This window comes from Geosmithia morbida, assembly GCF_012550715.1.
Source record: "Geosmithia morbida isolate 1262 chromosome Unknown scaffold_2, whole genome shotgun sequence".
Lineage (NCBI taxonomy): Eukaryota > Fungi > Ascomycota > Sordariomycetes > Hypocreales > Bionectriaceae > Geosmithia > Geosmithia morbida.
Genome location: NW_023336189.1, coordinates 502,789 through 519,037, shown reverse-complemented (window position 1 = coordinate 519,037; position 16,249 = coordinate 502,789). Strand labels below are relative to the sequence as shown.

Below are 16,249 nucleotides of genomic sequence, written 5' to 3'. Positions count from 1 at the left end.
ACGGCACCAGTTCAAGGGGGAGAAAATGTGTCTTGTTCTATCTATGCAAATACACCACCCATGCTTTCCAACCCTCCAGTCATGATATCGTGAATAAAACTGTATAAAAAAAACTCGAAAACACACAAAATCAATCCATTCCAAAGATAAAGAGGTGGGGGGGGTAGTGGTAAGAATAAGATGGAAAGCCAGAAAAATGATCAGTTCTAGATATATTCTGCAGCACCATGGTGAGATGAAGTGTAGAGAGGAGTGTAGAAGAAGTGTGCAAGAGGTGTAGGAGAAGGGTAGAGTGGTGTGTGAGATGGCGTAGAGTTGGGAAGGAGTATCAAGGGTTGTGACGGGGTTGCGAGGGTCATCGGAGTCCACCACCTTTCTCGATGATGAACCTCACTGGCCGTCTGTACCTCCCATGAGCCTGCAACGGGATGCCGCCCGTGGCCTGGGACAGCGGCCGCATCTCTGGCGGCGAGGCGGGAGAGGACGTCCTCGTGCTGGCCGGAGGGGGTGACAGGGACGACGTGGAGGAGGGGGGCGATAGAGACGAGAAGGGGGGGGGAGAAGGAGAGCCCAGCCGACTGTCGTACCCCCACCTCCCCACTCCGCCGGAACGGATCCACGGCTCCAGGTTCCGACACTGGCTTGCGTCGAGCCAGGACAACCCCCCGCAGCCTCTGAGGAGGCTCTCCACGCCCTTGCCCGTGACGCGCACGCAGCCGCGGACGCTTATCCCCTGCAGGTCGTGGAGGTGCAGCGCCACGCTTCCGAGGCTGGCGTCGCTGACGGCGCTCCCGCAAAAGGCGAGCCTCAGCTCCCGCAGCCGTGGCAGACCCAGCGCCACCACCTCCGTCGCCGTGTCCGAGAGGGCGCAGCAGAACGACAGGTCGAGGTGCGTCAGGTTCTTGGCCCCGTTGACGAGCGCCACCACGGCATTGTCCGACAGGTACGTGCAGTCTGCCAGGCAGAGGTTCCACAGCCGGTCGAACCTGAACGACGTCCAGGACTGGAAGCCCACGTCTGTGATGGATGTGCAGCGCGTCAGCGAGAGCGATTCGATCCGGCTCGAGGCGTGCGCGGCCAGGTGCGCCATCGACCGGTCGGTGATGTGTTTGCAGTAGGAGAGGTTGAGCGTGTTCAGCTTGGGACAGCCGATCACGGTGCCGGGGGCGGGCATGCTGGGGTTGGCCCTGGCCTGTTGCTGTTGCTGTCTCGGCTGCGGGGAAGGCGTCTCCCCCTGAACCTGTCTCTTGGACTTCCCCGGTTCCGGGAGGACGATCTGGCGGTTCGAAGGCGGCGGTTCGGGCACGACCCATCCTACCACCCTTCCCAGCAGGTTGTCCCCCACCTTGCGGCAGTTGCTCCAGTCCACCTCCTCCAGCCCCTTGGCATTCTCGCTCATCTCGAGAATCTGGCTGGCCGATACGTCCCACACCGACCGCATGCGCCATCTCTTGACGTTGCGCCCGCACTGTCTCCACAGTGCGGCGAAGCCTTCGTCCGAGATGTGGAAGCAGTTGCTGATGTCGATGATCTCGGCGCGGTGGCCGGCAAAAGGCGCCACCACCTGGCTGACGATCTGGTCCGTCACCGTGCGGTTGTACATGGACAGGTCGACCACGCGGCACACCCTATCAGAGGACCGCACCAGACGCCGCCAGTGGCTGTTGACCTGTCGGAGCCGCAAGAGCTCGCCAATGTCGGCGTACGAGAAGATGTTCACCAGCAGGTCGTCGGATAGCGAGGGCGTCGTCGTCTTCGCCGGTCTCTGCGGGAGCGTCTTGACCCTCTTGGCGGGTATGTCAGAGTCCAGCGGTGCCTCGGGCTCGTCGCGGTTCCAGCCAGACCTCTGCTGGCTCCTCGTCGTCGGAGAGGATGAAGAGCTCTGGGAGTGCGGGTGGTGGATGCCGTTGGTCAACGACTCGGTCTGCAGTGTAGGCGGCGCCAGCGAATGACGTCTCCTATTCCGCAGATTCTCCATGTTGACGCTGAGGAATGGATCCGGGTCCGGGTGCTCCATCGTCTCACCGTCGTCCTTGCTCGGCGACGACGGTTTCGAAGGCGTCGTGAGCGTGACCAGGGGCGATGGTTTTAGGGGCGCGGGGGGACCGGCCCTCTCGGTCGGCTTCGCCGTCGGATCCGGTCCGTCCTCGTCCGCGCTGCCGTCCTTCATATCGACATCCCGGTCCTCCCGAGTGAGACGCATCCTAGCCGTCTCTTCCACCTGCGACCTGATCTCGCCCGGACAGCGCTTCCACAGCTCGTCCATGGCGTCGCCCGGGATCACGAGGCACTCGACCGTCGTGATGGATCGGACCGTGGCGGTGCGCGCCCGAGAGTAGCCCAGGCTGGTGACTTCGCCAAAATACTGTCCCTGCCTGAGTCTCGGACGCTGGCGGACCGGCGGCATGGTCTCGGCCGAGGAGGCGCCGGCGGTGCGCGGGGGCTCGTGTATGACCTCCGCCTCGCCCCTGACTATGAAGTAGATGTCGCTGCCGGGCGATCCCTGACGGACGATGTCGGTGAAGGGCGCGTAGGCCCTGGGGTGAGCGCTCAGTCCCAGGAAGTGGAGGATGTCGGGCGGGAGGGAGGAGAATAGGGGAAGCTCCTTGAGCGTGTGGCGGATGCTGACGAGGCCGCTTCCGATGGCGCTGCTTCCGGGGGCGGCGGGGTCGTCGATGATGCCCGGGCTGGGCGACTTGCGCTTCTTCGAGGATTTGGCGACGACGGTGGTGCCGTCGCGGATATGACCGGTCTCGCCCTTGGAGACCTCGCCGGGGGCGGCGGTGCGGGCGGCAATGTCGCCCTTTGCGCTGTTCTGGGCGTCGGCGGGTCCCGTCTCGGCGGCGGCGCGGCGCTTGTTGAGCAGGGTGAGTCGCTCGTGGGCCTCTTGGCGGATGGCCATCTCCATGTCAGGGTACTTTGGCATGACGGCGTGGAGCTCCTCCTTCTTGAGGACGAGCAGGAGGCACTTTGTGCGGGCAACAATGGTGGCGGTGCGGGGCATGTCCATGAGGACGCCGATCTCGCCGAAGAAGGCGCCCGGCTTGAGCTCGGCGTAGACGGCCTCCCCGTCTCGCGAGGTGACGGCGACGACGCCCCTCACGAGCCAGTACATGGCCTTGGCGTCGTCGCCCTCGGTCATGATGAGGTCGTGCATTCCGTGGATCTGGGGCTTGAGGTGGTGGCCAATCTCGAGCAAGAAGTCGTCCGGGGCGGAGGAGAAGAGGGGGAAGGAGCGGATGCGGTCGACGAGGTCCTGGGGCATGTCGCGGATGACGGAGGCGGTCAGGGGAGAGGGCCGTATAGGGCGCGAGGGGTTGGTTTCATTGTTGAAGGAGCGGATGAGGGCGATGCTGTCCTTTGGGTTCGAATTGGTCAGGTGGTGGTGGGCCAGGGCTCGAAAGGGCGAGGGCGAGCCCGGCGAGCGGGAACGCCTCATGTTTGGGGGGCGTTCGCCGTCGTGTGCGTGTGTTGTGTGTGTGCGTGCGTGTGCGTGTGCGTGTGTGTGTGGTGTGTGTGTGTGCGTGTGTGTGTGTGTGCTGTCTCGGGGTATCGCGGTCTGCCTGGACCGGCGGCTTCTCTCGACGACCAGTGCAGAGCTGCCCAGTCAGGCAGATGCGCAACTCGCACCTCGATCAATCTACCAGGCGCGGCACGGTGCGGTTCGGGAAAGGACCGGCAAGCGCGAATTCTGGACAAGGCTCCGCCCGGAAGGCCGACGCAGCGCAGAGGGTAAGGGGGACACTCATGTGGCGGCGGAAGGGGAAGTGCGCGTAGGAAGTGTTACGGCGAGTTTGGAGGTGGAGTCTGTCGCGAACCCTCGGATCGGCAGGACGAGACAAAGGATGGGGCAATTCTTGGAGAAGAGGTGTGTGGCGCACGCGCGCGCTGCGTGTCTCGTCTCGGGAGGAGGGGAGGTGACGAAAACGTGTCGAACTCGGGATTGTACGATGATCTCTCTCTCTCTCTCTCTCTCTCTCTCTCTCCCTCTAAGGCTGTGCAGACGAAAAATAGAGGGACGCACAGAGACTGGGAAGAGAGGAAGAAAGAGACCCAGAGGGACAGGGACAGAAAATCAGTGTGGCCGAAACCGTCCGGTCGCGAGAAGGGGACCAACTCGGTAATAGCGGAGAATGGAGGGGTCCAGTTTGTCAGCCTCAGGTAGCGGCAATGGTGACAGGGATATATACAGACAGGTATCACAGGCTACGGGACAAAGAAGATGATATCAGATAGAAGGGGGAGGAGATGGGGGGGGGGGGATGATATTAGATGCAGTACAAGACAAAACGAGCCAAAAAGAAAAAAAATTGAAGAGGGACGGAAGAAGGGGAAGAATGGATGAGACAAGGTACGAATCGGAAATGAGTGAATAATGACGATGACGATGATGATGGTAGTAAAAGTTCTCCCCCAAGGGACCGAGCGATAGCAGCCGACACCTCTGTAATATCAATACCTCCCAAGCTTCAGTGAAGAGAGGGTCGGTGGTGCTGGCGGTGCTGGCTGGTGCTGGCTGGTGCTGATAGTGAGGTGGGCGCTACGGTCACGGATAGTCTACAGAGGAGGTGGCAGAGCTACTGGAGGTCGCCCACATACCTACTGCATGTCACCTACTGCATGTCACCTAACAACACTGCATGTCACCTAACGATACTGCATGTCAAGCCTACTTGGCGCCCTGCGCTGGCGGTGCGTAGTGCTGATACATGATAGCTGTAGGGGCCCGTAGCACAGCCCGCTACGGAGGATATGTAGGGACGTAGAGCAGGTACTAGAGCCTAGAGCATGATATATCAGCACCGGGCAGTCCGATGGTCATTACCCCACGTCACGCTGCCAGGATCCAACAGAGCCAGACTCGGTGCATATTAACATCATCGTACAAGGACGACGGACGGAAAGAGGATGACATGACACGGGAGAGTAGCACAGCCTTGTCGGATGGGCTGACAGATGCAACTTCTGTCTGATGATATCACTCATCCCCTACTCTATATTATATTTCATCTTCACTTTCCCACGGGCCACTGCTCATGCGCGTGCAGAGTCCGACTGCACTGCCATCTTCGTGCCGTGTACGGATAAATATTACGGATTATCAGTCCCTGTTGGACTGCCCTCCTCTCCCCCTCCCCACACACACACCCTCCTCCCCGGAAAAAAAAATTAAAAACAAAAAAGGGAACGGAACGCAACGCACGAGCCTCATCCTTCCCGTCCCCTGCCTCACTTCAGTAGCTTCAACTCGACCCATATACTGTCCAGTAATATCCTCTCAGATCAGAGCCATTTCTGACATGCCTCCATCAATGTGCACTCAATCTGCTCGTCCCGTGCCAGGATTGAGCCATGACAGGATGTTTCTTTCTTCTTCTCTCTCTTCTCTCGTCCTTCTCCTCCGTCCTGTTCGATAACGAGCAACACGACTGCCATCCGATCACACCGTTACACCGAGCATGGTAGATAATACTTCTTCCGTTCTGTTCATATGACAATACCACCTAGAGTTGCCTAGAGCAGTGATGATACCGTGATCACAGGTAATAAACAGAACAGGAACAAGGATGCACGGCAGGAACGGGGGCAGGGCAGGGCTGTGCTTACCCAGCGCAGTTGCGTCAGTGATCCATCCGTCCTCGTCTTTTTCTTGGCCGATGAGCCGCGTCGTATTACCTACTATCATGAAGTATCACGATTACCGCTGCAGTGTTGCTCCGTACAGGACACACAGGTAAACGACCTGCATGTATTACCCATATGCAAGTACCATTCACGGGCAGACAAACAAGCAAACGGTTGTGGTTGGGGGGGGGGGGGGGGGGGGGGGGAGGTCATCGAGGGAACAAAAGAATCAACAGAGGAATCAAGAGACAGAGGAAGAGGAAGAAGGAAGAAATCTATAGATTTTCTGCAGATCACTTCTCAGCTCTATATTATCATGTGCAACATATCCCACCACCACCCAGCAGTCATCTCCTTGCTGTACCGTTCATGAGCAGATGAATGAAATAAAAGACCGTGAAATATAAGAAGACGAAGAAAGAAGAAGAAGAAGAAGAAGGGACTCCCAAAACTCCCCGTTACCACAGACACAGCACGCACACGCACACACTTACTTCCTTAGGAGGACACAGGGGGGAGATGGAATGAAGATGGAGAGAGGAAGAAAACAGGCAGGATAGACCAATCTATGCCCTCAAGAATGCCTTGAAGAGCGGAGAGTCAGTGCACTCCTCGTAGGGATAGCCGATATCGTTGAGGAACTTGTCCAGCTCGTCGGCGTGTCCGTCCGGGCACGTGATGGCGGTGAGTATCTTGCCGACGTCTCCGCCCGAGTTGCGGTAGTGGAACAGGCTGATGTTGAATCTCGGTCGCAGCACGGCGAGGAACTTTTCGAGGGCGCGGGGCCTCTCGGGGAAGTTGAACATGTAGAGCCTCTCGTCCTTGACGGAGGAGGGGCCCCCGACCAGGTGGCGGATGTGGCTCTTGGCGAGCTCGTCCCGGGTGACGTCGGTGACGTCGAAGCCGGGCTCGGCGCGGATGCGCTCGAGCAGCGTCCGCAGCTCCTCGGCCCTCTCGTCGGGCGGGGCGACGAGCGACAGCCCGAAGAAGATGTTGGCGACGTCGTCGCTCGAGTAGCGGTAGGAGAACTCGGTGACGGGGTGGCCCATGATGGCGTCGATGAGCTCGGCAAAGGCCTGGGGCCGCTCCGGGATGCGCACGTGCAGGAGGGCCTCGCGGCCGCCGCCCATCGACGCCCGCTCGGCCACGAAGCGGAGGCGGTCAAAGTCCATGTTGGCCCCCGACGTGACGCAGATCATGGTGCGCGACGACAGGTCGTCGACGGGCTCGCCGCGCTGCCGCCGGAGCCGCATGTACTTCTTCAGCCCGGCCACGGACAGGCCGCCGGCCGGCTCGACGCTGCACCGCGTGTCGTCGTAGACGTCCTTGATGGCCGCGCACGCCTCGTCCACCGTCACCTGCACCACCTCGTCCACCACCTCCCGGCAGATGCGGAACGTCTCCTCCCCGACCGACCGTACGGCCGCGCCGTCGACGAACAGGCCCACCCTGTCCAGCACCACGCGCTCGCCCTTCTCCAGCGACTGCGCCAGCGCGTTGGCGTCCTCGGCCTCGACCGCGATCACCTTGACGTGCGGCGCCATCCTCTTGACGTACAGCCCGATCCCGGCGATGAGCCCGCCCCCGCCCGCGCAGCAGAAGATGGCGTCGACCTGGCTCATGTTGGTCTGGCCGAACAGCTCATTGCCGATGGTGCCCTGCCCGGCGATGACGTACGGGTCGTCGAACGGCGGGATGTTGATGAGCGAGTCCGCCTTGACCCGCCGCGCGCACTCCTCCTTGGCCGCGTCGAAGTCGGCCCCGTGCAGCACCACGTGCCCGCCCAGCCGGGCCACGTTCTGGTGCTTGATGGCCGGCGTCCCCTCCGGCATGACGATGGTCGCCGGGATCCGCAGCTTGCGCGCCGAGTACGCCACCCCCTGCGCGTGGTTGCCCGCCGAGCAGCACACCACCCCGCGCCAGCTCTTCTTCGGGTCCAGGTGCGCCATCTTGTTGTACGCCCCGCGCAGCTTGAAGCTGAAGACGGGCTGCTGGTCCTCACGCTTCAGGAGCACCTTGGTCTCCAGACGGTTCGACAGGTTGACCGCGTGCGTCAGGGGCGTGACCTTGCAGGCTTCGTAGACTCGCGATGTTGCGCTGGCGATGAGGCGAAGGTACTACAGCCAGGATGTTAGCATGATGTGGTTTTTATTCTTTTCTCTCTCTCTCTCTCTCTCTCTCTCTCTCTCTCTCTCTCTCTCTCTCTCTCTCTCTCTCCCTCTCTCTCTCTCCCTCTCTCTCCTCTCCTCGTCTTTCTTCTTCTTCTCAACCCCGCCAGAGATCATCCCGCGAAAGACACACACACACACATACAGAGAGAGAGAGAGAGAGAGAGAGAGAGAGAGGAGGGGGGTTGGAGGGCGGGTGTGTATACATCTGGGTGTCCGTTAGGCAGGAGAAAGTCCTCGGGGACAATCTCCTTGATGAGCTGCCTCTTCTCGGCAGAAGGCGTGGTAGGGTTGACGCTGTAATCTGTCAGGGCCATGCTGCCGGTCGGCGTGCGAGGACGCTTGGAGGCGTCGGCGGTCAGGGACCTGGTGCGCGTCATCTCGTTGATCTCGGCCACGCCGTGAGGGTCGTCGCTGTTGGAAGAATTGGCCTTGTTCCCGTTCGTTGCAGCGCTGCCGTCGGTGCCATTGAAGTAACCGTCGGTGTCGGTGGTGGGGGTTGCTACCGCCTCTCCTGTAGAAGGCATCTTGCGTTTTACGTCTACGAGGCTTCTGATCCTGTCTTTCGAAGGAAGACTGTAATATCTGTATGCGCGTGTGTGTCTGCGTTGTAGAATGACGAGTCCTTGGAACGAGAGCTGAGGTGTGATGATCTTAGGGAAAGAAAAAAAGAGTTGGGATCTAGAAAGTGGTTCGGTTTTTTTTTTTTTTTCCCTTTCCTTGAGTCACCGCTTTGTTCAATTGACGTCTGGGACCCCTCCCCCTCCCCCCGAAGACGGAGTGAACGGAGTATTTTTTTTTCGTCCTTGGTAATAATAATAACGATACTGGTAGTATTATGATCTCTTTTTTTTTTTCCTCGATGGACCCCCCTTATCGACGAGTAATAATAATACTGGGCTGCCGATAATGGAGGGGTAATGGCAACGGGGGTGTGTGTGGTGGACAGGACGTAGGACTTGATGGAGGCCCGAGCAGTCGGATGACCTGATATAGAAATATTATAATGATTAGGTCATCAAGTCATAGGACATGTTGTGGTCGCCTCTACTTCCTGAATCCTCTGTCCTTTTCCTCTTGCTATCATCATTTCCATTCTTTTCTTCTCGATGCTTCTTCCAATCCTCATATCCTCTATTGCTTAAAATGGTTTCATCCGCTCTCATTCCCTTGATGTTCCCATTTACTGCCAGGACTCGACCTCTGCTGCTAGCAATACCTCTAACACTACAAGTAATATTACCAATGGTGGAACTGCTCTCATTGTTCCTCATCACATCTTGTTCCCGAAACATGGCCATCGATCAAATCCACATACCCATATACGTTGTAGCATCACTAGTGGTAGTGGTAGTGGTATTGTGTGTATTGCTGTACGCGATATTCTTCAACATGCAACGTAGAGTAGGCTGGAATGATGAGTTGATGTCGTCATGTCGTCGTGTCCTGCTGTCTCGATGGACTGACGGGACTGCATGGCGAACGATGGACGGATGTAGAGACCAGAGGGCCTCGGCAGCGTCCCCTATTTGAATGCTCGAATCTCAACACTACTATCAGATCATCTCATCCGAGTAGCATCTTGGTCAGCTCATCCAAGGCCAAACCGCGAACCCATGGGCCAGGACCTTCTTCTCAGAGTCCCGGGTCCAACCAAGGCACCGACTCCCGTCACGGGCATCGATATCGAGGCGCCGCAACTGGCCGCCGTCGGCCCCAGCTGTCAGGTAATATCGTGATACCCGCTACTGGTATACGGTCACTCCATACTCTGGCACACCTTTTCCGGCTCGTGGAGAGATGTATGCTTGTCATGATAATCGTAATAATTCTAGGTCAATCCATTATACATGTGTACGAGTCTAGGAGTAGGACGGACGATCCGATGGCCTTGCTCATGCATGCGACAGATCCCAGTACGCTCTCAAAACTGCCAACCCACCAACCTGCGTCTCCACCGTGCGGCCCCTCCCACGGTTGTTGGGATCTCGGGGCCAGCCTATATCGACCTTTTCGGCATCGCCATACACTTTCTGGTACTGCTGTTCGTAACGGCTAGAGGCAGCCTCGTCGACCGCCCCGCCGCCTGCTACCGCCCTGTTGCCCAGTCCAGGTAGCCATCTCCGATTGCGACCCCAGACGTCGTCCGCTGGCGTACCGTTGTTACGGTAGTCGGTCGCATTCGCCGTCGGGTAACCCGTGTCATAGTGCGGCACCTCGGCGTCGTGAATGAGCCCTGCAAACCACCACGTGCCGAAGCGGCCACTCGCGTCCCGTGTCCCCGCCGCCGCCATGGCATTGTGCCGCACCCAGCCCAGGTACGACCTGCAGGCCACCGCGTGCGCCTTCGTTGCCGCCCCGTACTGCTTCCGGTCGACCAGGAAGCCGTGCTCGCGCGCGGGTGGGGGGTCCAGCTCCCGGCAAAAGTTGGAGAGATGGTGGAAGAAGATGGCTTTGAACGTCTGACCGTCCTGTGAGCATGTCCCGCTCGAGTCGCATCGCTCCTCCATGACGCCCAAGCGTCCGAGGCCACGCCAGGGTGGCAGCCGGTTGGGCGGCGGGTCGGCATCGCGGGGCGAGTTGGTCTCGAGATTCCAGCCCGTGGCATTCATGACGTTCTGCACGAGGCGGTGCCCGTCTTCCAGGTACGACGTCGCCCCCGTGGCCATCCAGAGCTCGCGCTGGCCCGTCAGCACCACGCCCTGGTTGTACGTGTACACCATCTCGTCGCGCACGTCGCACTCGACGTTTCCAGGCTTGCCGGAGTCAATGTGGTACCCGTCTACAAATAGGCCTTGATCGTTGGTCATGTTGATCCCCATCAGCCATCTGTATCCCTCGACGGCTGCCTTCAGGTGGGCCGGGTCCTTTTCGGGGAACCTTGCCGATGTGAGCCACGGGGACGTGAAGTTGTCACCGGGGAAGTGCCGGTACATGGCTATGGATGTCGAGATCCACAGCTGGTTGGTGATGGCGTTCTTGTACGGCAAGAGGCGAGAGTTCCACACCATGCCGCCGTGGCAGAGTCGAGTATCCCACCCACGCGAAGCCAGATTCCAGAATACCCGAGACCGGTGCGCAAACGACGAGATCCAGTTGTGGCCGTGCCAAGGGAGTGTTCGGATGAAGTCGCCAAGTCCATGTTGGCCGGCTGAGTGGTCGCGGTACTTGTCGCTGGGGTAGTGGATTTGAGAGTGTGTAGAGACAAACTTGATGGCCTCGATCCAGCCAAGGGCCACCCATAGGATATCATCGTACGCCTATGCTGTGTCAGAAGGATGGAGTAGGGGGGGGTGGGGAGGGCCACCATAGGTTATTTTATATACCTCTCCTCGTATAGACAAGATGTCCTGTCCAAAGTACGAGCCAACCACCTGAGCAAAAAATGACGAGATGAGATTCTCCTTATCCGCCCACGACTGGGCGCTGCCTCGCAGTGGAATGCTGTCAATAGACCTGGAAAAGGTCGATAGCGTTCCGGTCATGACCGTCTGCGTGACGGCGGCCGTCCAGTCGATAGCACTCGGCCATGTTCCATAGTTGGCGTCATAGTACTCCCGCTGCAGGACTTCCAACGCGTTGAAGACGTTCTCGAACACATCCTGGTCCGCCCGCGGACGGGTCGCGACGATCTGTTCCGCAGACAAGGAGCACGAGGAGCCCAGAAAGTACGTGTCCGGTATCAATGTCTTCGGGCAATTACCCGGCTGTGATCCCAGGTAATAGACTGGGCAGTACGCTTGCGAGGCTGCTGATACTGCCGCGGCGGTGGCGGTGCCGGCAAGGCAGCAGACGGCAAGGCCTAGGCCAGTGGGCCAGGCCATGACGGAAGCGGGGACGAGACGAAAGATGAAAGATGGAAAGCGAAGGGGTGGAGAGAGCAAGCCAAGAAGTTGAAAGGTCTACGGTGAGATGCCGGCAAAGAGAGCAAGAGGATGGGAGGAAGTGATACGCCGTCAAGACGCATGGACGTTTCAAGAGCAAGGCACAGCCATGATCTGTCCCGTCAAGGCCAGCCTGTCGTCACCTTTTCTCGCTCGAAAAGGCGGAGGGAACGTATAAGAATGAAGCAGAATAGTGCTGATGATGGCAATGAAAAGAGTGTGTGTGCCGTGCGGCTCGTGAAGATGGAGGAGGAGAGAGAAGAGAAAAGGGCTCACATGGACTGAGACGGCAGGAGGAGGCGCTATCGTCAGATGTCGCCGATAACAGGCAAGATGTGCGGGTTGCGACCCACCCTGGAGCATATGGGGAAGAGGGAAGGAGCGGGCATGACTCGGGAAGTGGTGGTTCTTGTACTCGATCAACCGAAGTGGGACTGGGAAATAGAGAAGAATGTTTATGACGGGTTTTCACGCTGCCAGTTGCTGCTTTCACCGGAGCGGACGGGAATCCAGGCTCCTCAATATCTTCATTTTGGTGTTGATGTTGAGAATGATATCAGCGCATGCGCCTCAGAAGTAATAGTGTATTATATGCAGGTACCACCACACCATGCCGCTACGAGAGACATGGGAGAGAGGTCCAGAGAAAGATTAGAGTGGTATGACAGGGACCTATCGAACAAATACTATGGTAGTGGCACTCAAGGATTCGTCCTGAGTTCTGCACGTTTCAGTCAAGTATGAGCCTGCTCAAGTCATTGGGATCGCTCAAGAGAAAAGAATAGGTGTCACGACCTTGACCTGTAGTAATATCATTGTCAGCCACCCAAGGATGGAGGATGCCCAGAGGCCGACCTACCTGTATTGATATAATATAGGCGTACGGGCCCATTGCTTCGTACCTGACAGCGGTCCTGCGGGAACGCTAAACCAGCGCTACGAAGCACGCTGTGGCTGATGGCTCCCAGTGCTTCAAGGCCTCCCGTTTAGCGGTTTTCACGCGGTTACTGTGGGCAGCCTGCTGCAGGTCTCTGCGGAGCATTGTTTGTGGTTGTTATGGTGGGGCATGGGCTCTTCTATAGGCCATAGGCTAGAGCTGGATACTAGCCACTGACGGTACGCGCCTTTCAGTGGAGGAAGGAGCACGAGTACGTACCGCTAAAAACGGGGTTTGTTTACTTTCGACCCAAAACAGATCGCTCTCTCCAATGTTCACACACATCTCTGTGTGATGCACCTTCCGCGCTTCTTCTCTTTCTCATTTTCCATCTTTCTCGTTCTTATTCAACACAATTCACCCTCCACCATCAGAGGTGACGGCATCAGGGAGCGCACGTCTTCTTGCCTCTGGAGGTCTTTGTGTATATTGATTACATCTTTCCTGCCCTCCACAAGCCTTTGCTTTCTTATTCTTGGAGCGCCTTTGGATTTCGTCCCCCTACGACACGCGCCGCCGCCCTCCAGTTCTGTACGTCCGCGTTCGATAGAAACGCGCGTCGGGAGCTATGGAGGTGGACAACGCCAGCAGGTACCGCTCTCGCATTCTGCGGGAGATGAATGCTAACCGCAAAGACCCTTTCAACTCACCCCCTTCGTCGACTGGCTCCCACGGCACCGTTAGCCCGACCACGTCCTCAGTCTTCACCGACCCAGAGGGCGAGTCAACCCGCAGGCTCAACGAGGACATTGCTCGCCTCACCAATCAGAAGAAGCTCTCCGTCAACTGGGAGATTGCCCACCGCAAGTGGCCCGACTTCTACAGCATGCCCAAGGACCGCGCCGCCGCAAACTTTGACGACCACAACAACACAAACACCCGGCCCATGAGTGCCGGCTCCACAAAGGAGAACAGGGCTCCCCCTACCACATCCGTCAGGTTCGACGACGACTCTTCTCGCGACATCTGGAAGGGCTCCCAGCGAACGCGCTCCGAGATGCAGCCGCGCGTCGACGACACGGACTTGTCCATCCTCTCCAAGTCGCCCGGTCGCGGCCTCACTCCCCAGCACGTCTCTTCTAAGAGCGCATACAGCCCCAGTCCCCTCGCGCAGGCCCGTACCCAGTCTTACTCGGCTACCGAGAGGAAGGTGTCTTCGTCATCCTACCAGGCCGCCGTCGACAGCCTGCGCAAGACCAACTCCTCGAGCCCCAAAGAGTCCCCAACCCCGGCCAACAAGCATGTCAGCTCTCCCCACATGTCCTCTGCCAGGTCCAGCCTCACGGCCGTGCCGCCCTCACCCGAGTCTATCCACAACAGCCCAGGCCAGAACGCCCCGTCATTCATCATGCCTGATGTCTCGCATCTCGAGGACTTTGTCACCGGGACCCTCCGTTTTGCTGGCTCAGTCCAGAATGGCGTACCAGTCTTTGTCAAGAACGGCCGTGTGCACGACCGCCGTGACAAGTCATCCCACCAGTCCCACGCTGAGGTAGATGGGCTCGAGGTGCCCGAGGACGAGGAGAAGATTTTCGTTTCCATGGATATGATCCGGCAGGAGATCCTCGAGCTGCGCGACCACAACGATAAGGTCCAGGAGTACGCCTACGGCCTCCAGCAGCAGGTCGAGACTCTTGAACGCCAGGTCGCAGAGGCGAGAAACCAGACTCCTACCACGCGCTTCACCTCTAGCCGAGTCAGCGAGCAGCTCCTCGAGCAGAACAATGGTAAGTTCTGAGCTTGCAAGTGTGCCGTTATTCTCTTGTTTTTTCCTAACAACTCGACAACAGAGCTGGAGACAGAGGTTGCTTCGTTGCAGATTCGCCTGGAAAAGGCCTCCCGCAAAGCCAGCAACAGCGACCACCTCACCGAGCACAACCACCGACTGGAAGCCGAAGTCGTATCGCTGCAGTCGCGTCTGGAGCAGGCCGCTCGCAAGCTCAGCCTTAGGGAGATCGAGAACGACTCGCTCATGCAGGAAAAGGACCGGGCTGTCCGCAAGCTGCAGGAAGCCTGCGAAGACATCAACAAGCTCACCCATAAGCTCAGCATCAAGAAGAAGGAGTACGAGACCACCCACAGACACCAAGTGGAGTCGACGGAGCAGATGCGCCAGGATTACGAGTCGCTGCGCCGCGAAATCTCCATGATCCAGCAGGGCCACGACGCCCTTGAGGTCGAGAATGCGTCTCTTCGCGAGGAGAATGAGTCTCTGCGTCAGACAGTCGAGGAGCTCCAGCAGAGGGCAGAGCTCAAGTTGCTTGAAATGATGACGGCTCACAGCCAGAAGAAGCACCGTGCACGCTCCCAATCGCGGGCCTCGCGGGCCTCGCGGACTTCACGGGCTTCCCGTCATCACTACACCGAGACGATCGATGTTGAAGAGACCGGCGAGAGCTACACGGGCGAGGAGGAGCGACCGGCTCATGTGCCCAGCAAGGAGCAGCAGGTGCCCAGGGAGGATGAGCAGAAGCCCGAGAAGACGCAGGATGTCACGAACAACCACAAGATCAACAGCCAGAGCAACCAGGACCAAGAGAGGCTGCGAAACGACACGGTGCAGTCCCTCTGGATGCCCCAGCCGACGGAAACCGGCTTCACCGATAAGACGACGGAGTCTCGACCGGACTTTGTGGAGATCGATGACCTGTCGCTGTCTAGCGACGAGGAGGAGCAGGAACAATGCCAGGCCCTCAACGAGGAGCCCAAGAGGCAGCAGACAAGATTGGAGTCGGTGGTAGAGGAAACGACTCATCAGAGTGAGAAGCTGCACAAGACCTCCCACTCACGTTCGCAGTCGCAGTCGAGGTCGCAGTCGAAGTCGAGATCGCACTCTCGCCCGCGGTCATCAGGGAAACACGCTGCTTTTGCCGAACCTACGATGGAGGACACCAAGACTACTGCTGCAACTGCCCCTGCAGCAGCAGCAGCTACCACCAAGGACTCGTGTCCCTCTCTGTCGCCGGAGGCTCGTCGTATCCTGGATGGTCTGTGCGAGCACAACTGCCGCAATTGTACCGTGTGCAGCCGCATCGCGCACCGCGGTGTGGTGACGTCTTCCGACGTCGCTCGTGGCAAGAAGCGCGTTACCATCCCCCGACCCATCCCCGTGTCGGATCGCAACATCTCGACCGAAGACCCTACGATGCGCCCCGCTCAGGCCCCTGGCTATGCTCTGGCCGTGGTCATCAAGGGGATCGAGGATGAGGCCCAGCACCTGCAGCTCGAGCTGTCGCGTCTCCAGGCTCAGTACAACGCCAGCGACAAGGCCCTGGGACGCCGCGAGAGGCTCCGCATGGCCGCCGGCGTGCGTGCCGTGCTCAAGCAGCTCGAGGCCAAGAACGACCAGGTGTACAACCTGTACGACGTGCTCGAGGGGCAAAAGGTGGCGGAGCAGGAGATGACGGACGAGGAGATTGAGATGACGGTTCTTCACGTGACGGGCATGACGGTTAGGGAAGTGACATCTGGCGGGACGGAGCAACTCACATGGGAAGGTATTCTGGATATGTAGGGCCACCTGGGAGGGAATGATGGTCATGTAAAACTGGTGCATTTTGCTTCGTTGGCGCAACGGATCAGGCCTCTTCATCTTTTCATCCTCTCCTGCTTTACGTTTTGGAAGTATGGCAGTG

At 58.6% G+C, this 16,249-nt stretch overlaps 4 protein-coding genes across 4 annotated transcripts; 1 reads left to right on the top strand and 3 right to left on the bottom strand.

Moving 5' to 3' along the window:
- Window positions 1-355: 355 nt before the first annotated feature.
- Window positions 356-3,439, bottom strand: GMORB2_3808 (F-box and leucine-rich repeat protein 7; the record flags this gene model as incomplete). The annotated part of the gene is made up of 1 exon (XM_035465784.1): window positions 356-3,439. The coding sequence occupies one exon, from the start codon at window positions 3,437-3,439 to the stop codon at window positions 356-358; it is 3,084 nt and encodes a 1,027-aa protein (XP_035323621.1).
- Window positions 3,440-6,191: 2,752 nt separating this feature from the next.
- GMORB2_3807 (threonine dehydratase) lies at window positions 6,192-8,320 on the bottom strand (the record flags this gene model as incomplete). The annotated part of the gene is made up of 2 exons (XM_035465783.1): window positions 6,192-7,742; window positions 8,000-8,320. The coding sequence occupies 2 exons, from the start codon at window positions 8,318-8,320 to the stop codon at window positions 6,192-6,194; spliced, it is 1,872 nt and encodes a 623-aa protein (XP_035323620.1).
- A 1,368-nt stretch (window positions 8,321-9,688) lies between these two features.
- Window positions 9,689-11,617, bottom strand: GMORB2_3806 (Glycosyl hydrolase family 76; the record flags this gene model as incomplete). The annotated part of the gene is made up of 2 exons (XM_035465782.1): window positions 9,689-11,053; window positions 11,120-11,617. The coding sequence occupies 2 exons, from the start codon at window positions 11,615-11,617 to the stop codon at window positions 9,689-9,691; spliced, it is 1,863 nt and encodes a 620-aa protein (XP_035323619.1).
- A 1,565-nt stretch (window positions 11,618-13,182) lies between these two features.
- Window positions 13,183-16,128, top strand: GMORB2_3805 (Chromosome segregation ATPase; the record flags this gene model as incomplete). Its single annotated transcript, XM_035465781.1, has 2 exons — window positions 13,183-14,341; window positions 14,405-16,128. The coding sequence occupies 2 exons, from the start codon at window positions 13,183-13,185 to the stop codon at window positions 16,126-16,128; spliced, it is 2,883 nt and encodes a 960-aa protein (XP_035323618.1).
- Window positions 16,129-16,249: the final 121 nt, after the last annotated feature.